Source organism: Pleurodeles waltl, chromosome 9 (assembly GCF_031143425.1).
Source record: "Pleurodeles waltl isolate 20211129_DDA chromosome 9, aPleWal1.hap1.20221129, whole genome shotgun sequence".
Taxonomy (NCBI): Eukaryota; Metazoa; Chordata; class Amphibia; order Caudata; family Salamandridae; genus Pleurodeles; species Pleurodeles waltl.
This window is the reverse complement of record NC_090448.1, coordinates 59787455-59811418: the sequence shown is the minus strand read 5'-3', so window position 1 is coordinate 59811418 and position 23964 is coordinate 59787455. Positions and strand designations below refer to the sequence as shown.

At 43.9% G+C, this 23964-nt stretch overlaps 1 protein-coding gene across 2 annotated transcripts in view; it reads right to left on the bottom strand.

Moving 5' to 3' along the window:
• Positions 1–4502: 4502 nt before the first annotated feature.
• CFAP100 (cilia and flagella associated protein 100) overlaps positions 4503–23964 on the bottom strand; it is an 82579-nt gene continuing 63117 nt past the window's right edge. The window contains exons 11-15 of one of the 2 annotated variants that reach the window (XM_069206281.1): positions 18000–18151; positions 16076–16211; positions 15556–15758; positions 14985–15078; positions 4503–9446 (exon numbers count right to left, since the gene is read on the bottom strand). In XM_069206281.1, the coding sequence (XP_069062382.1) occupies positions 9333–9446; positions 14985–15078; positions 15556–15758; positions 16076–16211; positions 18000–18151 (699 nt within the window). In that variant the 3' untranslated portion in view covers positions 4503–9332. The remainder of the gene's footprint in view (positions 9447–14984; positions 15079–15555; positions 15759–16075; positions 16212–17999; positions 18152–23964) is intronic. The other variant, XM_069206282.1, reaches the window with a different exon arrangement.

Genomic DNA, 23964 nt, shown 5'->3' with positions numbered 1-23964 from the left:
CTAACTGACATGGTTCTCCATCTGGTAAGGAGATGTATTTTGTCTTCTCCTGGCCAGGCTTGAGTCTGAGAGGGGAAAGTAAAGCGGCTTGGTAACCACTTCAGCAGGGGAGGAAGAATTGGAGGACTGCTGTTTGGAGCAGCTTATTCCAGTGCCATGGCTGCAACCTCGACGGAACTGTGCGGATTGCTTGGTACAGAGGGCTGGTGTCCTGGACTGGCCCGGATTGTCTGTATTGCTGAAGAAATAGCTTAGTTGGAGTTAATAGCACTAAAGATTGTGTTGTGGCCCAACTGATCTTGAATTGTTCTAGCACTGAATCAGCCTTTTCTCCAAATACCCTGGAGCCATGTTAGGGCATGTCCATTAAGGATGCTTGCAAGTCTCTCGAAAATCTGGTTGATCACATCCAGACTTGCCTTCTTAGCACAAAACTGGTGCCAATAGCTCTGTTGATGCAGTCCCTAATGTCCAGACTTGCTCCGAGCATATATTTCACTGCATCCTGGCCATCATGCATGGTTTGGGAAGCCCTGAGGTCCTCTAGAGTGGCTGACCAGATGTCGCTGGCCATGTTCCATAGAGCAGGGGTATACTTCCTCAGAAGACAAACTAGATTAGATTAATGGCTCGGAGGGCAAAACTGGTAGAAAAAAAACATTCCCTTTCCAAAGTCTTCGATTTGTTTTCAATTCCCTTTCTGAAAGATTTGTCAGAAAGAATCTGGATTAACCTGACCTGTTGAGGCTTTAACTGGGGTAGTGTGCATGGTAAGGAGGTCCGGGTCACCAGAAGTTGGTCTGTCATCTAGCTGCAGGTCAAATGACTGGCAGGCATACACACAGATTAGACCTTGTGGGCAGAAGGTCATCAGCACAGGTTCTTTAAATGGTAGTAATGTCTCAGAGGGAGCTGGGTCTGGTTGAAGATAATAAGTAAAAACATTTGTTTTCACCTCTTCAAGTGGGTGACTGCAACAATAGTGCCTCAGTTACTCTCCTTGGAGGTGGTGGGGGGGGGGGAGGGGCGGCTGGTATTATGGGGGGTGGATTTGTCTCTTTCCTCATTTTCATCATGTCCGGAGGGACACGTTTCATAGTGTGGCATAGTACATAAGCCTGAACCGGATCATCGCTGGTTCAGGGGTCAGAGATCAGTGTCTGAACTGATCATTGACCAGCGCCAGCATGGAAAGAACTGGGGTAGACCTTGGTGCCAGAGTAAAAGTCAGTGCCAGGGCCAACATGGCAGCTGGCTCCGCATGAGTGACGGCGTCGGGGCAGGCCTACCAGTAGAAGTCTCACTGGAGACCTCTGCAGCGTAAATCACACCAATAATCTGCAGCATATCCTCTGTGAAGGTCACTGTTTGTGACCGGGATAACAAAGGCCCTGGGAATTCAGGGACTGGCAGGACCAATTGCGGGGTCAGCTCTAATTCAGGGGACAACAGTGGAACGAGATCTTTATCTTGATGCACCTGCACTTCCTCACTAGACTGGGATGGACGAGATGGGTTCAAGTCCCACTTGGTTTTTGTGGGCTGTGCCCAGAGCCCATACACCCCAGGCATGCCACATGTGGGCCTGTGAGCAACCTTTGTTTCCTATGAGGCTGTCATTGATTTCAATGGGCCTCTTAACAATATACTGGATTAGTCTCTTTTTTTTTTTTTACGCTGTCTCAGCAAAGGCTTGATTCTTATTGACTGTGAAGGGGACATCATTCTCTAGCACACTGTGAAAGGTTTTGGGAATTGTGAGCTGGGAATGAAGCTCCAGACCTCCTTTGAACAGTGCAGAATGAAAGGAACTGACATCAGTGTGCGGGGATGGCGCTTACATGAAACATACTCCTGGTCTTCTGGGGTCTGATTCCAGTCTGGCACTGGGCGATAGTTACATCTATGTACTGCTTAATGATACAGAGCAATGTTCTCGAATGGCGTATCCCCTTAGGAGATGTCTTAGCCACAGTGGTGGCCACAAACTGAACAAGAGGTTCAATAAGACTTGCCCCCTCTTTTACTGGTACATTAGTTTCACTTGCTTGTAGGTTTTGCTCTTCTGATGGAGTCTGTGTAAAAGAGACCTCACAGTACATGAGGTTAAGACTCTGGTTGTCGTCCAGCAAACTCGGCTGTGGCTCAGTGACATCCATTGCCTTTTTTGTTTTTCTTTGTGACCCATGGTTGGCTGCAGACAGGAATGCTGCAAAGAGTGCAGGTGAATGGTCAGATATGCATCATCATCGTAGAAGTCCCTACAAGAGTACCTTATGAATTTCAGCACATCACCATATTCATGGTAGCTCACCATTTCTGCAGTTTTTGTTTCTGCAGCATCCATGGGTTCAAAGAAACTTCACATCCAGAAATCAGGGTTTGCAGTGTTACTATGAACTTGTACTCAATGGGTGGTTTATTCAGCTGTGGATCAGGTGCAAGGATGGTAAGAATTTATTAACTTTCACTTCCTATTACTTATCTTGTCTCATTTCATGAGCATTAGCCATTGTTCAGCGTTTGACTCAAAGCCACAAGAAAGTTAGCTCTGCCACTTTCAAACAGCTGTCTCAGTGAAGCAAGAACTAAAGCAATCATTTCAATGTGAAAGGCTAGAGTTTGTAACCAATAAGTGTTTATTTGGTTCAGCCAATCAGTGAAAAGGCAAACATTTACAGAGAAGAAAGATGTGATCCTGCAAGATCACATGATGCAATATAAAGGTATACAAAGGCTTAGCAGTTGTCATTTAATACTTTTTTTTACAGCACTACACTAGTAAATATATTTTGTCTTGTTTTATAAGTTTTAATGAAAAAAAGTGGTAAGTGTAAAGTTAAACATTATATGTAAGTCTCCCCTAAGAAAGACCTGTGAAGCCCTATGGCAGGAAGCTACATATTGTTATGCAAGACATATAATTTTCATAAGTCTTAATAGCAACACTTCCAAATTGACGTTTTGCTGTGGACAAGATATTAGCCCCATTGACTACCACGCGTTACCGGTTGGCACCCCAACCAGACTAACCTCTGAATGGGACTACCTAACTGGGTCATGTAAGGTATTAAATTAATTGTGGCATTAAACCTGATGCACAGGTCGAATTTAAAAAGTTGCCACTGTGTACTCCAGCTAGCCTGGCAACCTCACAAAGGCCCTGGCATACAGATAGCTTTCAGTCCACCTCTGAAGACATGTGAACGACTCCCAGGCTTAAGAACAAAGGCAGTTGCCGCGGAATTAGGTTTTTACCTCCTCTCCCTTGAAGTCCACCCAGGGTGTTAGCCCAAAAGGTGAACTTCAAGGGGGAAGCCACCTTTGTGAGGGAAGTACTGATAACATTCCTGAGCAGTATGCCTTTTGTTCCTGCAAAGTGGAGACAGAGCATGGGAGGGAAAACCAATCCCCAAACTGGGTTTTTCCGTGGGCATGTAACCCTCTGGTAACCACACCTCTAGGGTGGGCTACTAAGCTCCTGGTGACCGAGGAAGGGTTTTGCCATCTTGAAAGGGGCAAGAATGTGGCTCTGTGTGATCGCCAGATGCCATACATGGTCCCCTTCGGGCTCTCTCCTGGGATAAATATGGCACTCCTGGCACCTTGCCCTTCAGATCATGTTGGAACTGAAACAAGGTCCGAAGAAAAACTGCCCTGCTGCCCTTGAATCCGCACAAACAAAGGTTGCACCATCTTCTGGACTGCACCTGTGTCTCTTGGCTTGGGAAAAGTCGTGCCCCGGTCCTAGATCAAAGCAGTGACTCCAAGGGTCAGTTGGCTGATCCCCTGGAACCAGCTCCAGGGACACAAGAGCTGAAGAAGCCCAAACCAACATGTTGGTAGCCACTGCACATGTTTTGTCACTACCAGTCACCTGGTGCCCAAAGAGACACATGTGAAATAGTCAAAAGTTGCACCCGAGTCTGCGGACCCAGAAGTGCTATCCAGGACCGGATTCGTCACCTACAAGGGGCACTAGCCTTCACCAAAGGATCTTGCAGCAACCGCAGTGCACACTGACAACTAGCCTTGCATTGGCTGGCCAGCTACTGCAACATAGAGGACGTCAAGGGAACTTGACCTCTGTGGCCTAAGTCGCCCCACTTCACCACAAAGGCCTGTATCCTCAGCCTCAGGAACACTCCATTAAACTCTGTGGAGGTTGTCCTGTAAAGTTTGGAACTCACTCTAAAATGCTCTGGTGGCCAGGTAACCATCCAAAGCCTCCTCTCTGGCCTCCTAGTCCTGCATCCTATTGAATTTGGTTTGGCAGGAGTACTCAAACTAACTTTTCCAAACTTTTCAAAAGTTTTCAAACTTCTCATTGACCAATGCTTGTTTGTGATTGGGTTCAAAAGTGACAATATCTTAAATATTCAGTTTTTCAAGAATCCTCCAGTGGATTCTGTTAATCAAGTTCTCTACAAACTCATATAATCTATTTTTATGAATTGGTGACTTTCTTTTGTTTTTTTTGCAAATTTCTTATTTTGTTTTTTGGTGTTGTTAAGTGCTTTACAATAAGGGGCATATTTATGAGAGGCTTGTGCAGCCGTTGCATCACTTTTAGTGATGCAGTGGCAGCAGAAACCTTTCAACCATATCTCTGTGGCCACACAAAGCACTTTGCGTGCCTTTGAATGGCCTCATATATAAGATGTAAGGCAAGACAGCCAAATTCCTTTGTTGCCTTACTCTGCGTTAGGGAGGCGTTCCATGGGTGTTGCGGTCGGTGTTCCCATGCATCACCCATAGGTTTTGGCACACCTCCAGATTTACAAGGCCATGTAAACCTGGGGATGTGCTAAAACTTTACGCCTCCCCAGGGGAGGCGCAACACGGAGAAGTATCTTTATTTCTCTTTGTTTTTCCTCTTTCTATGTGCGTTGCGTTCTTCACAAATAGAAAGAGGAAAAAGCCTTCCAGGATTGGTTTTGTGCAGGAAGGTGGCCCTTCCTGCACAAAAACAATCTTGCCGACAGCGTAAACACCCTGGCACCATAGTGCAAGGGTGCCTGGATTTGCTCTAGGCAACCAAAATGACAGCAGCACAGTGGGAAAAGACAGGAATGTGCTGCGTTGCATAGATATGGCGCATTCCTGCTCTTTCTCTTTTACGCAGGGCAGTACAGTGCAGCAAGGTGACTTGCCGCACTGCCCTGTGCCAGAAAGTCATAAATCTGCCCCTAAGTTCCTATGCCCAGCTTTCCTGGCCACAGCTACACAGCGCTAAGCATAAGATTAAGTAAATGAGGCCTGACTGGACCCAAGATGGCATTTGTGAGTGTACTGCACGACAAGGGCCCTCAGTCATATCATATAGTACACCAAAATCCTCACAGACAGGCTTGCCTCAGTCGTAGACTGCCTCCTTAAAGCCAAACTCTTAACATTGTTGGGATTCACCATCCATGAGCAGAATTCCCACATGACCGAACGGATTGGAGTCTTTAAACTTGTCAGGAGGCAGTACAACTCTATTGATGGTTTGAGCAGCACATCATCTCCCTGGTCACAAACCACATAGGGAGGTTTCTGAATGTCAGCATGAAGTAACTGAAGAGGTGTGGTCGGGTGACCATGAGTGGCATCTTCATCCTTAGTTGGCGCAGGACATCTTCGAACAATGGGGTATGCTTGTGATAAGTATGAGGTCAGGCACATAACCGAGTAATTGTTGGAATTTAAGAGAGCAGGGATAACCTTCTTTTCTGTGTATCTATTCCCTACCATTCTGTATGCCTGAGGTTCCTCCAAAGCACTTGTAAAGAGACACATTCTGGCTCCAATAGAAGGATGGAGTTGTGTAGGTATTCCCAATGCTACCTCTCCTGCCTTGAGTTCTGAAGATCATAAAGATGGACGGAGTCCAAGCTATTATCATTGCCTCAGACTGGACCAGGAGAGTGTTTTACCCAGAGCTTTTAAGCCTGAGCATTTATCCTCCAACCAAGAATCCACTTTGGGAGGACCTCCTGTCTCTACAACAGGGCCAGGTCCTGCATCCTACCCGCCACTAACTACACCTCCATGCCTGCTATGTATTATGTTAGTGAGTCTTCTGCAGTGCAAACTGATACTTATAAAGCACATCTTGGCATTGGGAGCTAAGAAGATCATTGGACAACTCTAACTCTTCTAATTCTAAATAAGTTTTCAGCAAAATAAGGTTTCTGAAAGGAAGGTGTGAAAAACATCTGTTTTGTGGGAACAAAGTAACATGTTCCAGTGTTTTTCAGCAGTTAAAAGCTCTGCCTCCAGAATTTGATTGATTAAACCTGGGGATTTTTCAACTGTGATCATTGTCTGAGTGAGGGATCCAACTTAAAACATTTTCATGCCGGTACGGTGGTCATCTATTGTGGAATGCCTGACAATTCTCATGGTCTTGACATTTCTCATGTGCTTGCCCTTCGAGCCTACACACTGCTGCTCTCTAAAAAATCAAAACGCTGAAAACTGGCTTCCTCATTACAATCACATCAGCAGGCTGCCCTAGTGCACCTTTTTCCAGAACAAATTGATGCTGAGAATACGGCAAGCCTTCTTGCCAAAAGATGCGACTCTTTTAACATTAGCTGATCAATCACTGTGCTAATGTTTGTTGACCTGTCTCATTCCTCAATAGAGGAACATATAGACCCTTCTATCTTGCCTCTAAGCTTTTAAATCAGTCGCTCAAAGGACCATAACATTGATGATCAGCTCTTTGTGGGATTCTGTGGTGCACAGAAAAGCAAGACAGTGCAGAACAGGACTCCGCCAACATGCATAGTCCTCTGCATCATAATCAGCTCGAACTGGCCAAGAAGCAGCCGAATGAAGGCTTGCAAGCTCATTCCACCACGGCTAAAGCCACTACAAAGGTATTGGCGTGAGGACTATCGGTTCCGGACTTCTGCCAGGTTGCAACCAGTCTATTAGTGCATGCATTAACAAAGCACTACTGCCTTGACAACCAGGTCCTGCAGGAAGATCTCTTCAGCCACTCGGTTCTCCAAAACTTTCTTGTTTGAGACCACTCCGTAGAACCATCACCTTTAGTAGGTACTGCTGTGGTGTCTATTCTAAAGGTGAGGAATCTACGGTTAGAAGTATACATCAGAAGAGCAAGTTACATATCTCAGTAATGCTGTTTTCGGGATACTCTACCTGCATAATACGCATTGCCCTCCAACCCCTTTTTGTGTTGAGTGGCTTCTTTAACATCTAAAAAGGTCCCAAGATAGAAGATAAGCTCACTGGTTGATAAATTTGTTCTACGGCCTGCATCTGATGCTGCCGTAAGAGAAAGATGCAAAACAAATGACATCAGCTTACACAGGTGGCACTTATATGTCGCACTGCGCCATCACTTCTGGGGCAGCACTGAGTCACTTCTGAGCCACAGGTTGCCACCTACGGGCATGCAGGAATTTTGCTGAACAACTTCACAGATCCTGTCTGGTGGCTGGGAATCTTCTCAAGGCGAGGAATTTTCACATTCACCAGAAAGAGCGTTACTGAAGGTAAGTTAATGTTCAAACATATTGTTAACGAACAAGTTAAAGGAAAATGTTCTTGCATATATAAATCTACGAAAATGTATGAATATTAAATACATACATGGAACCACTTATGGAAAAATCTAATTAAGAAAAAACAATAGTTGGCTTTATAAGCAACAGCAGCATAGTAAAAGTATCTCAAAACAAGTGTAATATAACAGCAGCATAGTAAAAATACCTATAACATTAAACAAAATGTTAAAACATTTAAAACACAAACAAGTTGAAGGTGTGTTAAAATTGACCAGGATGTAGAAGTTGCTACAGTTCAAAATCTCAAAATACATAAATTTTACAGGTTAAAGTACTGCCTGAACATCTAAGCCAGCCTGCTGTCCTCTCCCAATTTAACCCACACACACATCACACACTTCGAAACCTAACACGTTTTAAAATGTCAGGCCACTTTTATATAAATGTAAACAGAGACAGTATGCATACAGATGCACCAGTGTAATAACCTTTTTATTATCTTTGCATGTAGGGAGGATTCATGGCTCACAAGTGCCAAAGCCTCAAGTAAGGTGTGATGCATGTCTCCTCCCTCAGCAAGTAAAATGAGTTGCTTCACTTTGTGAACTGAAAGGGTGTGATGCATTTCTCCTCCCTCAGCAAGTAAAATTAGTTGCTTTACTTTGTGAACTGAAAGGAGCATGACATCTGTGAGTAAGAAACCGTTTCACAAGAGAATAAAACGGTGTTGTGGTAATAACATGGAATGTAACACTTGTGCGGTACTTTCATTAGTACGTCTTTCATGTTGAATGTTCAGTTACATGTCATTTATTTTCACTGATGTACTTAATGCAGCGCCGTGAAGCAGGAAAGGGTCCTTATGTCACTTGATGTCATGTCCCTTGTGACTTCATGCCTGGGCGTCCTCTTCATATCATTGACACGTTTTTAGCTAAACCTTCTTGAGGTTTAGATGCCAAACCACATGGTATGTATGTGTGTATGTGTGTGTGTATATGTGTGTGTGTGTATGTATCCTTGATGGTGGTTGGGAATAGGCGGAGGCACAACATGCTTTTCACATTACCCCTGTTTCTAAGTTCTCTAACCACCTTTCTTCACATGGTCTACTAGGATCTACATATGTACATCTTCGGTATATCAAGGGAGAAGAAACAGAGCCAAGAGAGTCAACCTGCCATATTTTGGGGTGAGGCTTAGTTGGGTGTGAGAGGATCTGTGCATAATCTTGGGCCTCTGGTATTTCTTTCACTTTTCTGTTTTATAGGGCAGACTAGACCCAGAAGGGCTCAGAGAGTGATACAAGTCAAAGGAAGTTGGAAAGTGATCACATGATAAAAACCAAGTGTAAAATCATAGGATATACAGAACTGTTCATATAAGCCAAAACTAACTTGTAAGACCCCGTGGGCCACATTTACTAACATTTGTTGTGCGGGTGCTCGTGCATCATAGGACAATTTATCATTGCGCATGTAGACCTTTAGAAGGTAAGTGAATGGATGGTGTCATTTGTGTTGCACTTCTCTGTACCATCATAAAACTTTCATAAATGTGGGCGGCTTTTTACACATACAGGAGTAAAACAAGAACTATAGTTGACAGATTTGCCATTTCATTCCCACTAATCAAATTTAAGTTAAACAATAATTACATTTAGATTTGACATGATCAAAGTGAATGATCTAATTCATACTATCTAGCTGCATACCAGAGTATACCAGTATCACACTGTCATAATTTGCGAGGCAGCTCCAAGACTATTTTGCCTTTTTAACATGATTAGTGCAATAGTGTCTTTTGTGACTAACTAAAAAAGAAAATCATCTCTTCTTTTTCTTTGTCGATTTTGTCCTGATCCTTATTTTCCTTCAGCTTAGAAGCAGGAGGGTCAGAACGAGCCATCAGTTTCCTCCCAGTCTGTAAGAATAAAAATGGAATTAAAATCCTAATGTATTGCCCGTTTTCATCTCTGCATGAAAATTAATGTTAATTTGAACAGCTAGTAATCATTTGTTTTGCTATTTACAAAGTTATTGGCAACGCACATCATACGAATATACTCATCTCCTCTCCTAAATAAATTATAGCTCTCCTATTTCAGTGCATGACTTAAATTGCCTAAAAAACACATTATCCCTTTGGTACTATTTATAACGCTTTTGGGTGAGTGAAGACCATGCACCCTGATCAAGACTAACTTTGAAACTGGGTATTGGTTAATGACAATTTTCTTCCTGAATGCAGAGGGAGTGAGTAAAACGTTTGTAGTCAAATAAGTGTGTATGATGCAAGAGGCAGGAGTGGGTGCAACAACAACAGCAGCTTGGAAAGCGAGGACAGAACACATGTACTAAATAGGAATGACTTAATAAAAAAACAGCTGAAGTAGTTTTGCAAAGAGTTGTGTACCACCTTACCAGAAACATCAGAGCAGAGGCGGCTAATGTACCTTTTTTAAGAATACCTCCAGAGTCTGACTTTTCAAATACTTTTATGTTTATGGACCTACATAATTTTAGTAAAATTAGATTTCACTCTTGAATATTATGATGTAGGTATTAGTTATTCTGAATATCTGGCATGGATTTGCCCCTCCTAGACGTGCATTCGTCATCCCTGAGATACAACATGAACTTGTGATTAGCATTATTTTATTAATTTATTAATTCAAACTAGGCAGCAACTCAGAACTAATGTTTTACCCAGGTGATAGAGTCCACGGACTGTCTTATTTCAGGAAGACTCACAGGCATCATTTACTAAGGTATTTTATAGCTTAAGGCGTTCTTAAAACTGGCAGCAGAAATTACCATTTTAGAGTGATCGCCAGCCACCGAGAACAATTTCTCAAGCCAGTACAGAGCCATTAGGACATCTTTGCTACCTGTCCTGAATTTAAGAACCTCTTAAGCAGAGTGAGGAATAGTAAATAGGGCCACATGTCCTTTCCCCATGGTGTTATATTAATTCCCGAGGTAACATTAGCAATATTGATTTTAAATACAAGGGGGCATATTTACAAGCCTGTTGCTCCACCTTAGTGCTGCCATAGCGCCATTTTTTTTACATTAAGGCGGAGCTAAGGTGGCTTTTCAGCCATGCCATATTTACAATTTTACATGATTTCACTGCGCCATTTTTCCCGTCATTTTTAACGCCTGCTTTAAGCAGGTGTTAAAATGACGTATCCATTTTAATTAATGGGCTTCCCTGTGCTTTCCTGCACTAGCATCAACATTTTTGAGGTAGTGTAGCGAAACGGCACAAAAGCGTCAAAGGTTTTGATACTATTTTGCTAACAATTGCCATGGTGCACCGTATTGTAAATACACTGCAACCAGTGTCATTAGGTGCCGGAAGGGGGGGGGGGTGCAAGAAAAGTGGCACATCATTTATGATGCACCACTTTCTTGTAAATATGCCCAAGGTATTTAGTTTTATATTTATTTATTTGTGTATGAGTAAACTTAATGTATTTTGAAATAGGAATTATTTTTTACCCTGTCTCAGGTTCTTTCTGTTTTTGTCGGTTTCTCCTTAGAAAAAAAGCAAATTGCCACTGATAAATATAAAGTGAACTAAGCTGGAATAACACTGTCCCGAAAGATCTACGTATAATCTGGTTTGTAAAACAGAAATAAAAGTCCCGAAGATCAAAGATATTAAGCTGTTATTTTTTAAATTCCTCTTCATGTGCTGCTAGAGGTATTTTTGACATTTGCTGTACATTGTTTATTTTCAAGAAGTAGTGAAGTTTTGCACATTTAACTGTCTACATTTGTGTATTTATGAAGTGCTTTATGGAAATAAACCTTAAATTGAAAAATAAGAGCACCGTTTGTTTACTGCCTGCCCTATTTCATAAATAATCAGAATGGAATAAATGTGAGCTCTGAACTGACCAAAAGCTAATTCAGCTTTAAGAACTGTTTGGGGTGTTGGATTAAAATAAATTAATGATTTACAGCTGCAGCATTATCAAAATCCAGGGGTGTGTAAGTTATAAAATATCTACTTGCCCAAGGGACGGTATGGTTCAGCAATCTACTTGTCTATAAATAAAAACACTTGTCGTATGTAGTGTCACGCAGTGAAGTGACACACTCTGGCAGTGTTCTCATTAGATCAGAGCTGTGGTAACTTCCCTGATAATGTGAGGGCTCATGCTAAGGCAGGGTTTGGATCCTAGCAAGGCTAGGATTATGCCACTTTTTGATTGTGGTGCACTTCTACAATACCAGCACCCTATTTGTGTCAAATTTTACTTCTGAGAAAGTGCCTTGTAAAGTGTTTGGTAAATTATTTTAAGAATTCACTTGATTTAACAAAATGTACAGTAAATAAACCCAGATTGCATTTGTGGTCCAAGGCTTAGGTTGCCAACTGAGGATGAAAGAAACCGCACACAGTCTGATATTCTATTCTTTACCACATTGTGTAATTCTTGGGCAAACCACGTGATCAGGCTGTGACTCAGTTCATGTGATTGGCGTGCTTATGAGCATATCCTTAGAGCTATTATAATGGATGGACATTTGCCTTTTACCACTAGATGAACTCTGCAAAGTCAGAGACAAAATGTCACGAGTCCGATTCTCAAAGCCATTGAAGTGTAAGTTAGGCATACGCATTGAAGAGTTAGTTCTGCACTCTTTAAAGGATTTACACAGCATGAAGGTTTCATGTGAGTAATCTACTCACAGAGCGGAAGCTAACATCAGCCCTGGAGTGCATGAGAGTGTGTGAAACACTCACTGATTTACATGTTTAAGGGTATTGAACAACACCTCTAACCCCTTCCGGCCCTGGAAAAGGTCATTAATTTACTCTAACAAGCCCAGGAGTACTTTTTCCTGGGTGGGAAAGGACCCCACCACCTCCTAAAACAAGCATTTTCAATGTTAATCGGCCTTGCTTATCTTTACATACAAGGATTTACATACAAGCATTGCCAATGATTGTTTATAAGTAGCCTTCAATGCTTTTTGGGATCGATGTTGTATCATCCACATTTCTGCTAGTTTTTCCAATAACCACTGGGTGGCACTAAAACACAGTAATCTGGTGTTTTTTAGGTCGAGCGCGCAAGCGCTCTGACGTGTTGTAGTCTATCTGTGGGCCAACTGCACTCCCATCACTATCACTTGTTCATGGGCTTGCCTTTCAAAAATCCTTTGTTATCATTGGTAAATGCTTTTCGCTTGTCCCTCCTTTGCGAGGTTTTGTTACCACCATGGCCGTCTACTCTGTTACATGGATAATTGCACATTTGCAGACACGTTTGACTGTGAGCAAACTGCTTTTTCCTTTTGTCTTTCTCCCCACTCATGCTCATGGTGGCCGTGGTGCTTTGAATCGGCTCGCTTATGTCAACTGGTTAGGAATTTACAATGCTAATAGTTGTAACTCGAGCAAACGCAAGACCCATTGCATTGCAAATGCTTGTTAAATTTAGGTCTGTTTTCTTAGATGCGATGCTGTTTGGAGCAGGACAATGATAAATCTACCAACGGAAATACTAAACCGCCCCTGTGGACAAGTACATTTAGAAAGGGAAGAAATAAAAAAGAGCAAGGCAAATGAAAATGATACAAAAGTCATCCAATCTGGAGCTAGGATTGGCTCAGTGGTGTATTGTATAAAAGGCTGTCTAACACACAGCTAGAGCAGTCTGTGGTTTGGTCATAAAAAGGTGGCTTGAAGAGAAAGAATTTTCCCCCAGAAGAAAAAGCAAAAAAAAGTTTTAACAAGTGAATTAGTACTGACTCAGCAGATTTTCACAAGAGTAAATATACATGTCTATACTTTCCCACACAAAAATGGAACTCACAAATGTTTACTAGGAGTACTCTTGGAAACATGCAACTGTTTCCAGGCACGCTTCTGTAATCACTTGCAAATTCCTTACACTTGTAAATCTGCACCCATGCAATGTCATTGCATGTTTGTGACTTAACACTGGGCACCCAAATGTAATTATTTATTTTTATGCATGTTTTCCATAAAGATTTTATGCTGCTCATACCTCATTGCTATTATTATTACTAAGTATTCAGACTAAAACACGTTTTATTAAATTATGGTTTAAAAAAAGTAGCATAAAAAGTTGACCTTAAATTTGCGCCATATTTTAGCAAAACTGTACTTAAATTTCATTTATTTTTTCAAGTTGGAAACATTTTTGGTGGGACATTTCATTTTGAAAGCAAACATGATAGTTTGGCAACTTTGCCTGCACACACCCACTTTTCTTTCAAGTTTCAAATATTTTTGGGGTGCATTTTATTTTGAATACAATCAGTTACTAATATTTTTGCTATTATTCTGCATCTTCCTGCATGCGATCAAGGAGCATTCTGGGAGCATCACAATATACAACTTACAAAACCTGCACTAAACATAATAATGTGAAAGAACCCCAGCCAATTTCCTGGCTACACTGTCCCTCAGCAACCTGCAAGCTAGCATTATGGATTGTGGAGCCTGTCAAAGCACATGATTAGCCCCTAACCTAACCTATGGTCCAGAGAAGAAGGCAGGGGCATATAAGAACACAATGGACAAATGCCAGTGTTAATGACTGGTTTCAAAGTCATTGATTCTTTCATCACATTAATCTGGAAGTTATGTTAAGTATCCCCCCTTTTCCCATACATACAAAGCCAGTTTTCCACTGTAAGAGCAGTTGATGAGGACCTGTACTGGCAGATATGGACAGCAGTTCATTGAATGTGATTGATGGACTCCCTCTCAATCAATCAATCACTCATGGTTGCTGTTCCAGGATGGCTCATTCGAACAGCCAGGTCTTGAGGGTCCTTTAGAATTCCAAAAGTGAGGTGATGGTCCAGAGCTGCATTTCCAATGGCTATACTAATATGCAAATATAGTGCAATTAGGTTTTCTGCCCAAAGTTGCACCTTCCAACATCTACAGCCAAGTATAAGTCATCTGGGCGGACAAATATCGTAACAGACAATGTGCAGTGATTCAACAGCAAGATATTCAGCAAGATTCAGCTTCTACGTCCCCACCCGCCTCCTCCGTTCCTCTGGCCTCGCTCTCGCTGCCGTCCCTCGCATCCGCCGCTCCACGGCGGGTGGGAGATCTTTCTCCTTCCTGGCGGCCAAGACCTGGAACTCCCTCCCCACCAGCCTCAGGACCACCCAGGACCACTCCGCTTTCCGGAGACTCCTAAAAACCTGGCTTTTCGAGCAGCAGTAACCCCCTCTTTCCCCTAGCGCCTTGAGACCCGCACGGGTGAGTAGCGCGCTTTATAAATGTTAATGATTTGATTTGATTTGATTTGATATCAGTGCTTCTGAAATGTCGTAGTGTCCCAGTGTAGAATGTGATGCATTGTTTTAGCTCTGACATGAAACCCACCATGGGACTGTGTAATTAGAAACTGAAACAGACACTCTCTACTGTGACGCATCAAGGTTTCAAAGTTACCGTTTTCTTGGGATCGGATTGAGCTCTTTCTAGCGCACGCCGCAGTCGTTCCTCTTGATGCAATCTCTGCTGTTTCATTTTCTCCTCTCTAACTCTGTTGTAAAAAGAAGAAAATGTTTTGATATAATCTAGATTGACAGTGGTTTTGGATACATTTGGAAAGAAGCTGATGATTTCAATGCAATTTCTAATGTGCTGAGGGTTTCAATTAAATCTAAATCATACCACAATTTGCTGACTCTTATCACAGAGTAATAGGCTCTTGCTAACCCATTGTGATTCAGCCTACAATGTTTTCTTAACAGAAGTCTAAGTCAGCTGTAATGCACTTTTATTACCCAACTAAACTTGGTCAACTGCCCAATATGAAGTTCATTCTCTAATTGATAAGATTCAGGCAAGGTTGGTGAACGTCTAGTGCCATAGTTTTTGGAATGGGAAACACTCTCAGAAAGTCAGTTGTGTATTATTAGAGGATAATGGCACTGCAGTCTGCACAGTTCAGTGGTATAACAAACATGACACAGTCGAGAGGGCGGTGGGGTGAGATTTGTGCTGTAACTGGGCGTACCTTAGCCTTCTTTCCTTCTCTTTGGCTTTCTCAGCCAATTCCAGTTTTTCTGGTGGGATCTTTTCAATGTTGTCCAGCAAGTCTAAAAGGTGACTCTCGATAGTCGCCAGCATCTGCAAGGTGCCAAGGTTAGCTTGGTTATCTCCTATGCAGGAGTGGTAAACTTGGGTCACCTTTGCATTTAAAGATTCCAGCATTCTTTCCTATAAAAAAAGACACCTTTGTTACAAAATGTTTTCAAGGTTTAGTAAAGCAGTGCACTCAAGAATACCAGTGACCATGTTCTATGTACTGTGGGGGACGGTGACATAGCAGAAATGATTGGCGACTCTTCAAAGGGAGGAACATTGCACATCTACCTGTGCCTTTTTGAGAAGGCGACATCTGCGGGGTAGAAAGCAATATAGATGCAGGGGCCTAAAGAAGCTATATCTAAGTCTGCCAGATGTGCCCAGACCTTTTAGTGGGACTTTATATCAATAGTGGTACCTTTAACACCCAATCTTCCCCCACACTGTACCTGGTCTTCAGCTTCGTACTGTCCAAAGGAAAAGACTTGCGACCTAAGTTGGAGGTCATTTGCTTTCTCTTCTTCTTTGGTGATGGCTTCTTTCAAACGGCTGATTTGGTCTTTAAGAGTCCGGGATTCGTGTTCCCTAATTGGAGAAAATAAAATTGCCTTTATGTTTTAAAAGACTTCTTTCCAAACATAGACATGACAAAGGACGTATGAGTTGGCAATTGTGTCTTGGTCCCGAATAGCATAATTTTCTTTCTGGCTGCTGAAATATTTGTTTTCGTGGAGTATAGATACTCATAGGCAGTGCCTTGAGACCCTCACGGGTGAGTAGTGGGCTTTACAAATCCCTGATCGACGGATTGATTGATATCGACCATGATAATATTCAATTTGTTTGCAACGAGGAGGCATGCATTTCTACATCTACCTGCCCTTCTGCATTTAAACAATTCAGTGTAAAGAAATAGCTCTAATCAGGCGGAATTGCAGTATCTCTTCAGTGTCTATCTCTGAGCAGACATAAACAAATGTCTTAATAAGGTAATTTTAAAGGTTTCTTGTTCCTGGTGAGCCATATGAAGCCACGTAGAACAGTGTACCACTGTAGTTGAGTCACTGAGTAATACGTGACACGCTTAGGTTTCGGCATGGCAGAAAGAACAAACTTAACTTTCTGAAGCATGTTGGTGAAGGTGACTGATCTTTCAGAAACCACTTTCAGCAACCATAGTAATCACTCTTAGTGATTATTCAGGAAGAACATTTGAGCTGGAAAACCTTTTTTCATGATTCAGAGCTAAACCTCCTTATATCTTTCAAATGTGTAACATTATATGTACACACGCCCTTTGTAAATGATGAGGACATGTGGAGGTCCCAACTGGCAAGAGAATACTTGCCGAATAGAAAAGATGAATTGATGGCATTTCATCCAGGAGTCTGATGACTGTGTCACCGTTATCATTCTTCAAGGGAGTCTTGGCAACATATTTATGAAGATATAGTACTTAGGCATCTGTGGATATTAGCCAAGATTTTCCTTGAGGACCTCTGCCACAATTTAGATCCAAAAAAGGCTAAAAGGACGTAGAGCAGTGGTCTCCAAACCTTTTAATGCTGCGCCCCCCCCAGTTGAAAAATAGAAATCATTGGGCCCCCCTCAGAATTTTTCCCAATTATTTTATAAAGATGGCAATGTTTAAATATGTCTAGACCTATTTAAACATTGCAGTTAGGTATTGTTACCTTGTTAAAAATGCAATAACATGCTTCTGCTTAAAACAAAGGCCAGTTATCTGTATAATGCTTCTTTTGGCCAGAGACTAGCGCCCCCCTGGGATTACTTGAGGCCCCATTAGGGAGGCCCACACCCCAGTTTCGATGACCTCTGACGTAGAGTGATCTAGTAGGTGTGATATAACATGCCTAGAGCACTTCTATGTTAAGAAGGCGATGAGGTAGCAGACTGGGCGGGGAGAAATTGTCATAGCAACCAGCCACGCCACAGCAGAAAGATAGAAATAAAAGAAACAGGTACTATGGGCTGAAAAGAACAAGTATAACCGAAGTTCAATCTGGGGCGGGAGCCGCTCCCTCCCAGCACTATTTGTATTTGTGGGTGCGTACACGAAAGCATTCAGCATCAACATTTACAACATACAGGAACGCCAGCCACGAACCCCTTACGATGCAGCCATGGAGAAGTTTGAAAGAGTGTTTGGAAGTCTACCGCACTCGAGGCAAAGCTTTGGGGTCCAACGTGCCAAAATACCGACATGTTCACATCGCAAGAGCCAGGAATGGGCCAAACGTAGAGTTACTTTTGATATGGCCATTAATCTTGTGTCCCTAGAGAGCTATGACCAGGTCAAAGGCTGACCTTACCTGAGAAGACCTGAAGTTGGTAGTAGACTCTCACACTTACATCTTGGCTTCTGTTCTGGCTCTCTCTTGCTTGATCTCCTCCAGCGCCTCCTCAGTCTCTTGGGAGTTTTGGATGAGCGAGAGGTTCTGCTGCTCTAGTTCAGTGAAAATATCCAGCAGCTGGCGTGTGTCTGTGAAGTACAATGGTGGCTCCTAGGGAAGGAAAACGCAGAAGCACTGAAAATGGCTGCAAGGAAGAACTATGCAGAAATAACTATGCCTGCAAGGATTGTGCAAAGTTGACAACTCCATAAAGTTGTGCAGCAAGTCACACGGTTGAAATTTTCCATGAAAGGACATTTTTGCAGAAGATTTTTCTCTGCAATATAGTTTCGAGCTTTCACACTCAAAAAGCAGGCTTGTGAGATTTGTCATCATTTTTTTTAAATATTCGCTAAGCTTGGAAACTTTATGTAAGGAAAATCATCCTGCACCCCTCTTGCTAGTGACAATACAACAAATCAAGGAACCACTATGGAAACACTTTATAGAATGCCCCACTCACAGTTGCATAATTCTGAATTGTACTCAACAGTAATGCACATAATGCATGGAGGAAATACAAATTACATTGAAAAGTAAGTTGTAGCTGTGCCCTATTCACAGACAAGTTCGTGCTCAATAAATAGATACAATTCCATTCTTTATTGCATTGCTAAATTCCTGTCTTTTCAATGAGCTAACATTACTTAAGTGTTATTGATCGCTGTGCGATTACTGTACACATTGTAGGGAAGTGGCAAGGGCAGTAAAGAACTGTCATGCTCTGCACTAATTGGGCAAAAGGCTATTGGCACCCTTCCACCTCCAAGTTCCACCAATAGCATATTTATGCTGGAGGTGACTGAATAAAATGTCTGAAAGGGAGGGGGTCAATACATTCTCTAGCACCAATGGAGGATTGTAAGGAAATGCCTCCTTGGCATGGTTACCCCCTGACTTTTTGCCTTTGCTGATGCCAAGTTATGATTTGAAAGTGTGCTGAGGCCTGCTAACCAGGCCCCAGCACCAGTGTTCTTTCCCTAACCTGTACCTTTGTTTCCACAATTGGCACACCCTGGCATCCGGGTAAGTCCCTTGTAACTGGTACCCCTGGTACCAAGGGCCCTGATGCCAGGGAAGGTCTCTAAGGGCTGCAGCATGTCTTATGCCACCCTGGGGACCCCTCACTCAGCACAGACACACTGCTTGCCAGCTTGTGTGTGCTGGTGGGGAGAAAACAACTAAGTCGACATGGCACTCCCCTCAGGGTGCCACGCCAACCTCACACTGCCTATGGCATAGATAAGTCACCCCTCTAGCAGGCCTTACAGCCCTAAGGCAGGGTGCGCACTATACCATAGGTGAGGGCATAGGTGCATGAGCACTATGCCCCTACAGTGTCTAAACAAAACCTTAGACATTGTAAGTGCAGGGTGGCCATAAGAGTACATGATCTGGGAGTCTGTCATACAGGAACTCCACAGCACCATAATGGCTACACTGAACACTGGGAAGTTTGGTATCAAACTTCTCAGCACAATAAATGCACACTGATGCCAGTGTACATTTTATTGTGAAATACACCCCAGAGGGCATCTTAGAGATGCCCCCTGAAAACATACCCGACTTCCAGTGTGGGCTGACTAGTTTTACCAGCCTGCCACACACCAGACATGTTGCTGGCCACATGGGGAGAGTGCCTTTGTCACTCTGTGGCTAGTAACAAAGCCTGTACTGGGTGGAGGTGCTTCTCACCTCCCCCTGCAGGAACTTTAACACCTGGCGGTGAGCCTCAAAGGCTCACCCCCTTTGTTACAGCACCCCAGGACACTCCAGCTAGTGGAGATGCCCGCCCCCTCCGGCCACGGCCCCACTTTTGGTGGCAAGGCCGGAGGAGATCATGAGAAAAACAAGGAGGAGTCACTGGCCAGTCAGGACAGCCCCTATGGTGTCCTGAGCTGAGGTGACTCTGACTTTTAGAAATTCTCCATCTTGCAGATGGAGGATTCCCCCAATAGGATTAGGGACGTGCCCCCCTCCCCTCAGGGAGGAGGCACAAAGAGGGTGTAGCCACCCTCAGGGCTAGTAGCCATTGGCTACTAACCCCCAGACCTAAACACACCCCTAAATTGAGTATTTAGGGGCGCCCAGGACCTAGCAAGATAGATTCCTGCATCCTAAGACGAAGAAGGACTGCTGACCTGAAAGCCCTGCAGAGAAGACAGAGACACCAACTGCTTTGGCCCCAGCCCTACCGGCCTGTCTCCCCACTTCAAGAAAAACTGCAACAGCGACGCGTTCCACAGGTTCCAGCGACCTCTGAAGCCTCAGAGGACTACCCTGCATCTAAAAGGACCAAGAACTCCCAAGGACAGCGGCTCTGCTCCAAAGAAAGACCAACTTTGCAACAAAGAAGCAATTTTTAAAGACCACACGTTTCCCGCCGGAAGCGTGAGACTTTGCACTCTGCACCCGATGCCCCTGGCTCGACCTGCGGAGAACCAACACTACAGGGAGGACTCCCCGGCGACTGCGACCCTGTGAGTAGCCAGAGTTGACCCCCCTGAACCCCCCCAGCGACGCCTGCAGAGGGAATCCAGAGCCTCCCCCTGACCGCGACTGCCTGCATCCAAGAACCCGACGCCTGGTAAAGACACTGCACCCACAGCCCCCAGGACCTGAAGGATCCGACCTCCAGTGCAGAAGCGACCCCCAGGTGGCCCTCTCCCTTGCCCAGGTGGTGGTTACCCCGAGGAGCCCCCCCCCCCCTTGCCTGCCTGCTTCGCTGAAGTTACCCCTGGGTCTCCCATTGAACTCCATTGCAAACCCGACGACTGTTTGCACTTTGCACCCTGCCGCCCCGTGCCGCTGAGGGTGTACTTTTTGTGCTGACTTGTGTCCCCCCCGGTGCCCTACAAAACCCCCCTGGTCTGCCCTCCGAAGACACGGGTACCTACCTGCTGGCAGACTGGAACCGGGGCACCCCCTTCTCCATTGAAGCCTATGTGTTTTGGGCACCACTTTGACCTCTGCACCTGACCGGCCCTGAGCTGCTGGTGTGGTAACTTTGGGGTTGCCCTGAACCCCCAACGGTGGGCTACCTTGGACCCAACTTTGAACCCTGTAGGTGGTTTACTTACCTGCAAAACTAACAAACACTTACCTCCCCCAGGAACTGTTGAAAATTGCAGTGTCTAATTTTAAAATAGCTTATTGCCATTTTTGTGAAAACTGTACATGCTATTTTGCTGATTCAAAGTTCCTAAAGTACCTAAGTGAAATACCTTTCATTTGAAGTATTACTTGCAAATCTTGAACCTGTGGTTCTTAAAATAAACTAAGAAAATATATTTTTCTATACAAAAACCTATTGGCCTGGAATTGTCTTTGAGTGTGTGTTCCTCATTTATTGCCTGTGTGTGTACAACAAATGCTTAACACTAACTTCTGATAAGCCTACTGCTCGACCACACTACCACAAAATAGAGCATTAGAATTATCTCTTTTTGCCACTTTCTTACCTCTAAGGGGAACCCTTGGACTCTGTGCATGCTATTTCTTACTTTGAAATACTGCATACAGAGCCAACTTCCTACATTGGTGGAACAGTGGTGGGGTACAAGACTTTGCATTTGCTGGACTACTCAGCCAAATCCTGATCACACGACTACATTCCAAAAATTGTCATTAGAAACTGATTTTTGAAAGTTTTCTACATTTTTAAAAGTCCTGCTAGGCCCTTGTGTTAGTCCCTGTTAGCATTTCTTTTAGAGTTTAAAAGTTTTGTAAAAGTTTGAATTAAGTTCTAGAGATAGTTTTAGATTCTTAAAAAGCATTCCAATAATACCCTCCCAGAGGGGGAAGCTAGTGATGTGGAGGATTTCCCACCCCCACTCCTAGTGAGGGAGACCAGGGTTCCTCAAACCCTGTCTCCACAAGTGATAGTCAGAGATGCTGCTTCTCTCACAGGAGAATCTCTGGAAGCATTGAGGGCAGCCTCAATGAAGATGACCTCCTGTTAGCCAGGATGGCCAAAAGATTGGCTTTGGAAAGACAGATCCTAGCCATAGAAAGGGAAAGACAAGAGATGGGTTTTGGTCCCAACAATGGTGGCAGCAACATAAATAGGGTCAGAGATTCTCCTGACATGTTGAAAATCCCTAAAGGGATTGTAACTAAATATGAAGATGGTGATGACATCACCAAATGGTTCACAGCTTTTGAGAGGGCTTGTGCAACCAGAAAAGTAAACAGATCTCATTGGGGTGCTCTCCTTTGGGAAATGTACACTGGAAAGTGTAGGGATAGACTCCTCACCCTCTCTGGAAAAGATGCAGAATCCTATGACCTCATGAAGGCTACCCTGATTGAGGGCTTTGGATTCTCAACTGAGGAGTACAGGATTAGGTTCAGGGGGGCTCAAAAATCCTCGAGCCAGACCTGGGTTGATTTTGTTGACTACTCAGTTAAAACACTGGATGGTTGGATTCATGGCAGTGGTGTAAATGATTATGATGGGCTGTGCAATTTATTTGTGAAAGAACACCTGTTAAGTAATTGTTTCATTGATAAACTGCATCAGCATCTGGTAGACCTAGGACCAATTTCTCCCCAAGAATTGGGAAAGAAGGCGGACCATTGGGTCAAGACTAGGGTGACCAAGACTTCCACAGGGGGTGACCAAAAGAAAGGGGTCACAAAGACTCCCCAGGGGAAGAGTGTTGAGACATCCAAGGGAAAAAGTAAAGAGTCTTCTATAGGACCCCAAAAACCTTCTCAGGAGGGAGGGTCCAAAGCCTCTTCACAATCCAATTTTGGGTACAAGGGTAAAAACTTTGATCCCAAAAAGGCCTGGTGTCGTAGCTGTAATCAGCAGGGACACCAAACTGGAGACAAGGCCTGTACCAAGAAAGGTTCCACTTCTAACTCTACTCCAGCTAACACTGGAATGGCCAGTCTCCAAGTGGGATCAACAGTGTGCCCGGAGCAAATCAGGGTTCACACTGAAGCTACATTAGTCTCTGAGGGTGGGGTGGACACTGGCTGCCTGGCCCCCTAATATGCAAAAATACAGGCAGCAACTCTTAATTAATAGGACTAGTGTAGAAGGCTTGAGGAATACAGGTGCCAGTGTCACCATGGTGACAGAGAAACTGGTTTCCCCTGGTCAATACCTGGCTGGACAAACTTATTCAGTCACCAACGCTGACAATCCCATATAAAGTACATCCCATGGCTATGGTAACTTTAGAGTGGGGAGGAGTCAATGGCCTGAAATAGGTGGTGGTCTCCTCAAATATCCCTGTAGACTGTTTGCTTGGAAATGACCTGGAGTCCTCAGCATGGGCTGAGGTAGAACTCAAAACCCATGCAGCCATGCTGGGTATCCCTGAACTGGTGTGTGTCAAGACAAGGGCACAGTGCAAGGCTCAGGGTGAAAAAGTGGTGTTGGAGCCTGGAAAAAGGGCCCAACCCTCCAAGAGAAAAGGAAAGAAGACTAGGGGAACCAGCTTCAACACAACAAGAGAAAGAGAACCTCTCTTCCCAGGAAGAAGTTCTGCCCTCTGAGGAAACTGAGCCCATGGAGTTAGAACCTTATCAGGTCGAGCTCCTAGGCCCAGGGGGACCCACAAGGGAACAGTTGTGTAAGGGGCAGGAAACCTGTCCCTCTCTTGAAGGCCTTAGGCAGCAAGCTGCTGAAGAGTCCAAAGGAAAAATCACTGGAACACATAGAGCCTATTGGGAAGATGGACTCCTCGACACTGAGGCAAGAGATCCCAAACCTGGTGCCACTAGGAGAGTGGTAGTGCCTCAGGAGTTTAGGAAGTTCATTCTAACCTTAGCTCATGATATTCCACTTGCTGGGCATTTGGGACAGACCAAGACTTGGGAGAGGTTAGTCAACCATTTCTATTGGCCCAACATGTCCCAGAAAGTAAAGGAGTTTTGTGTCTCCTGTGCCACCTGTCAAGCCAGTGGTAAGA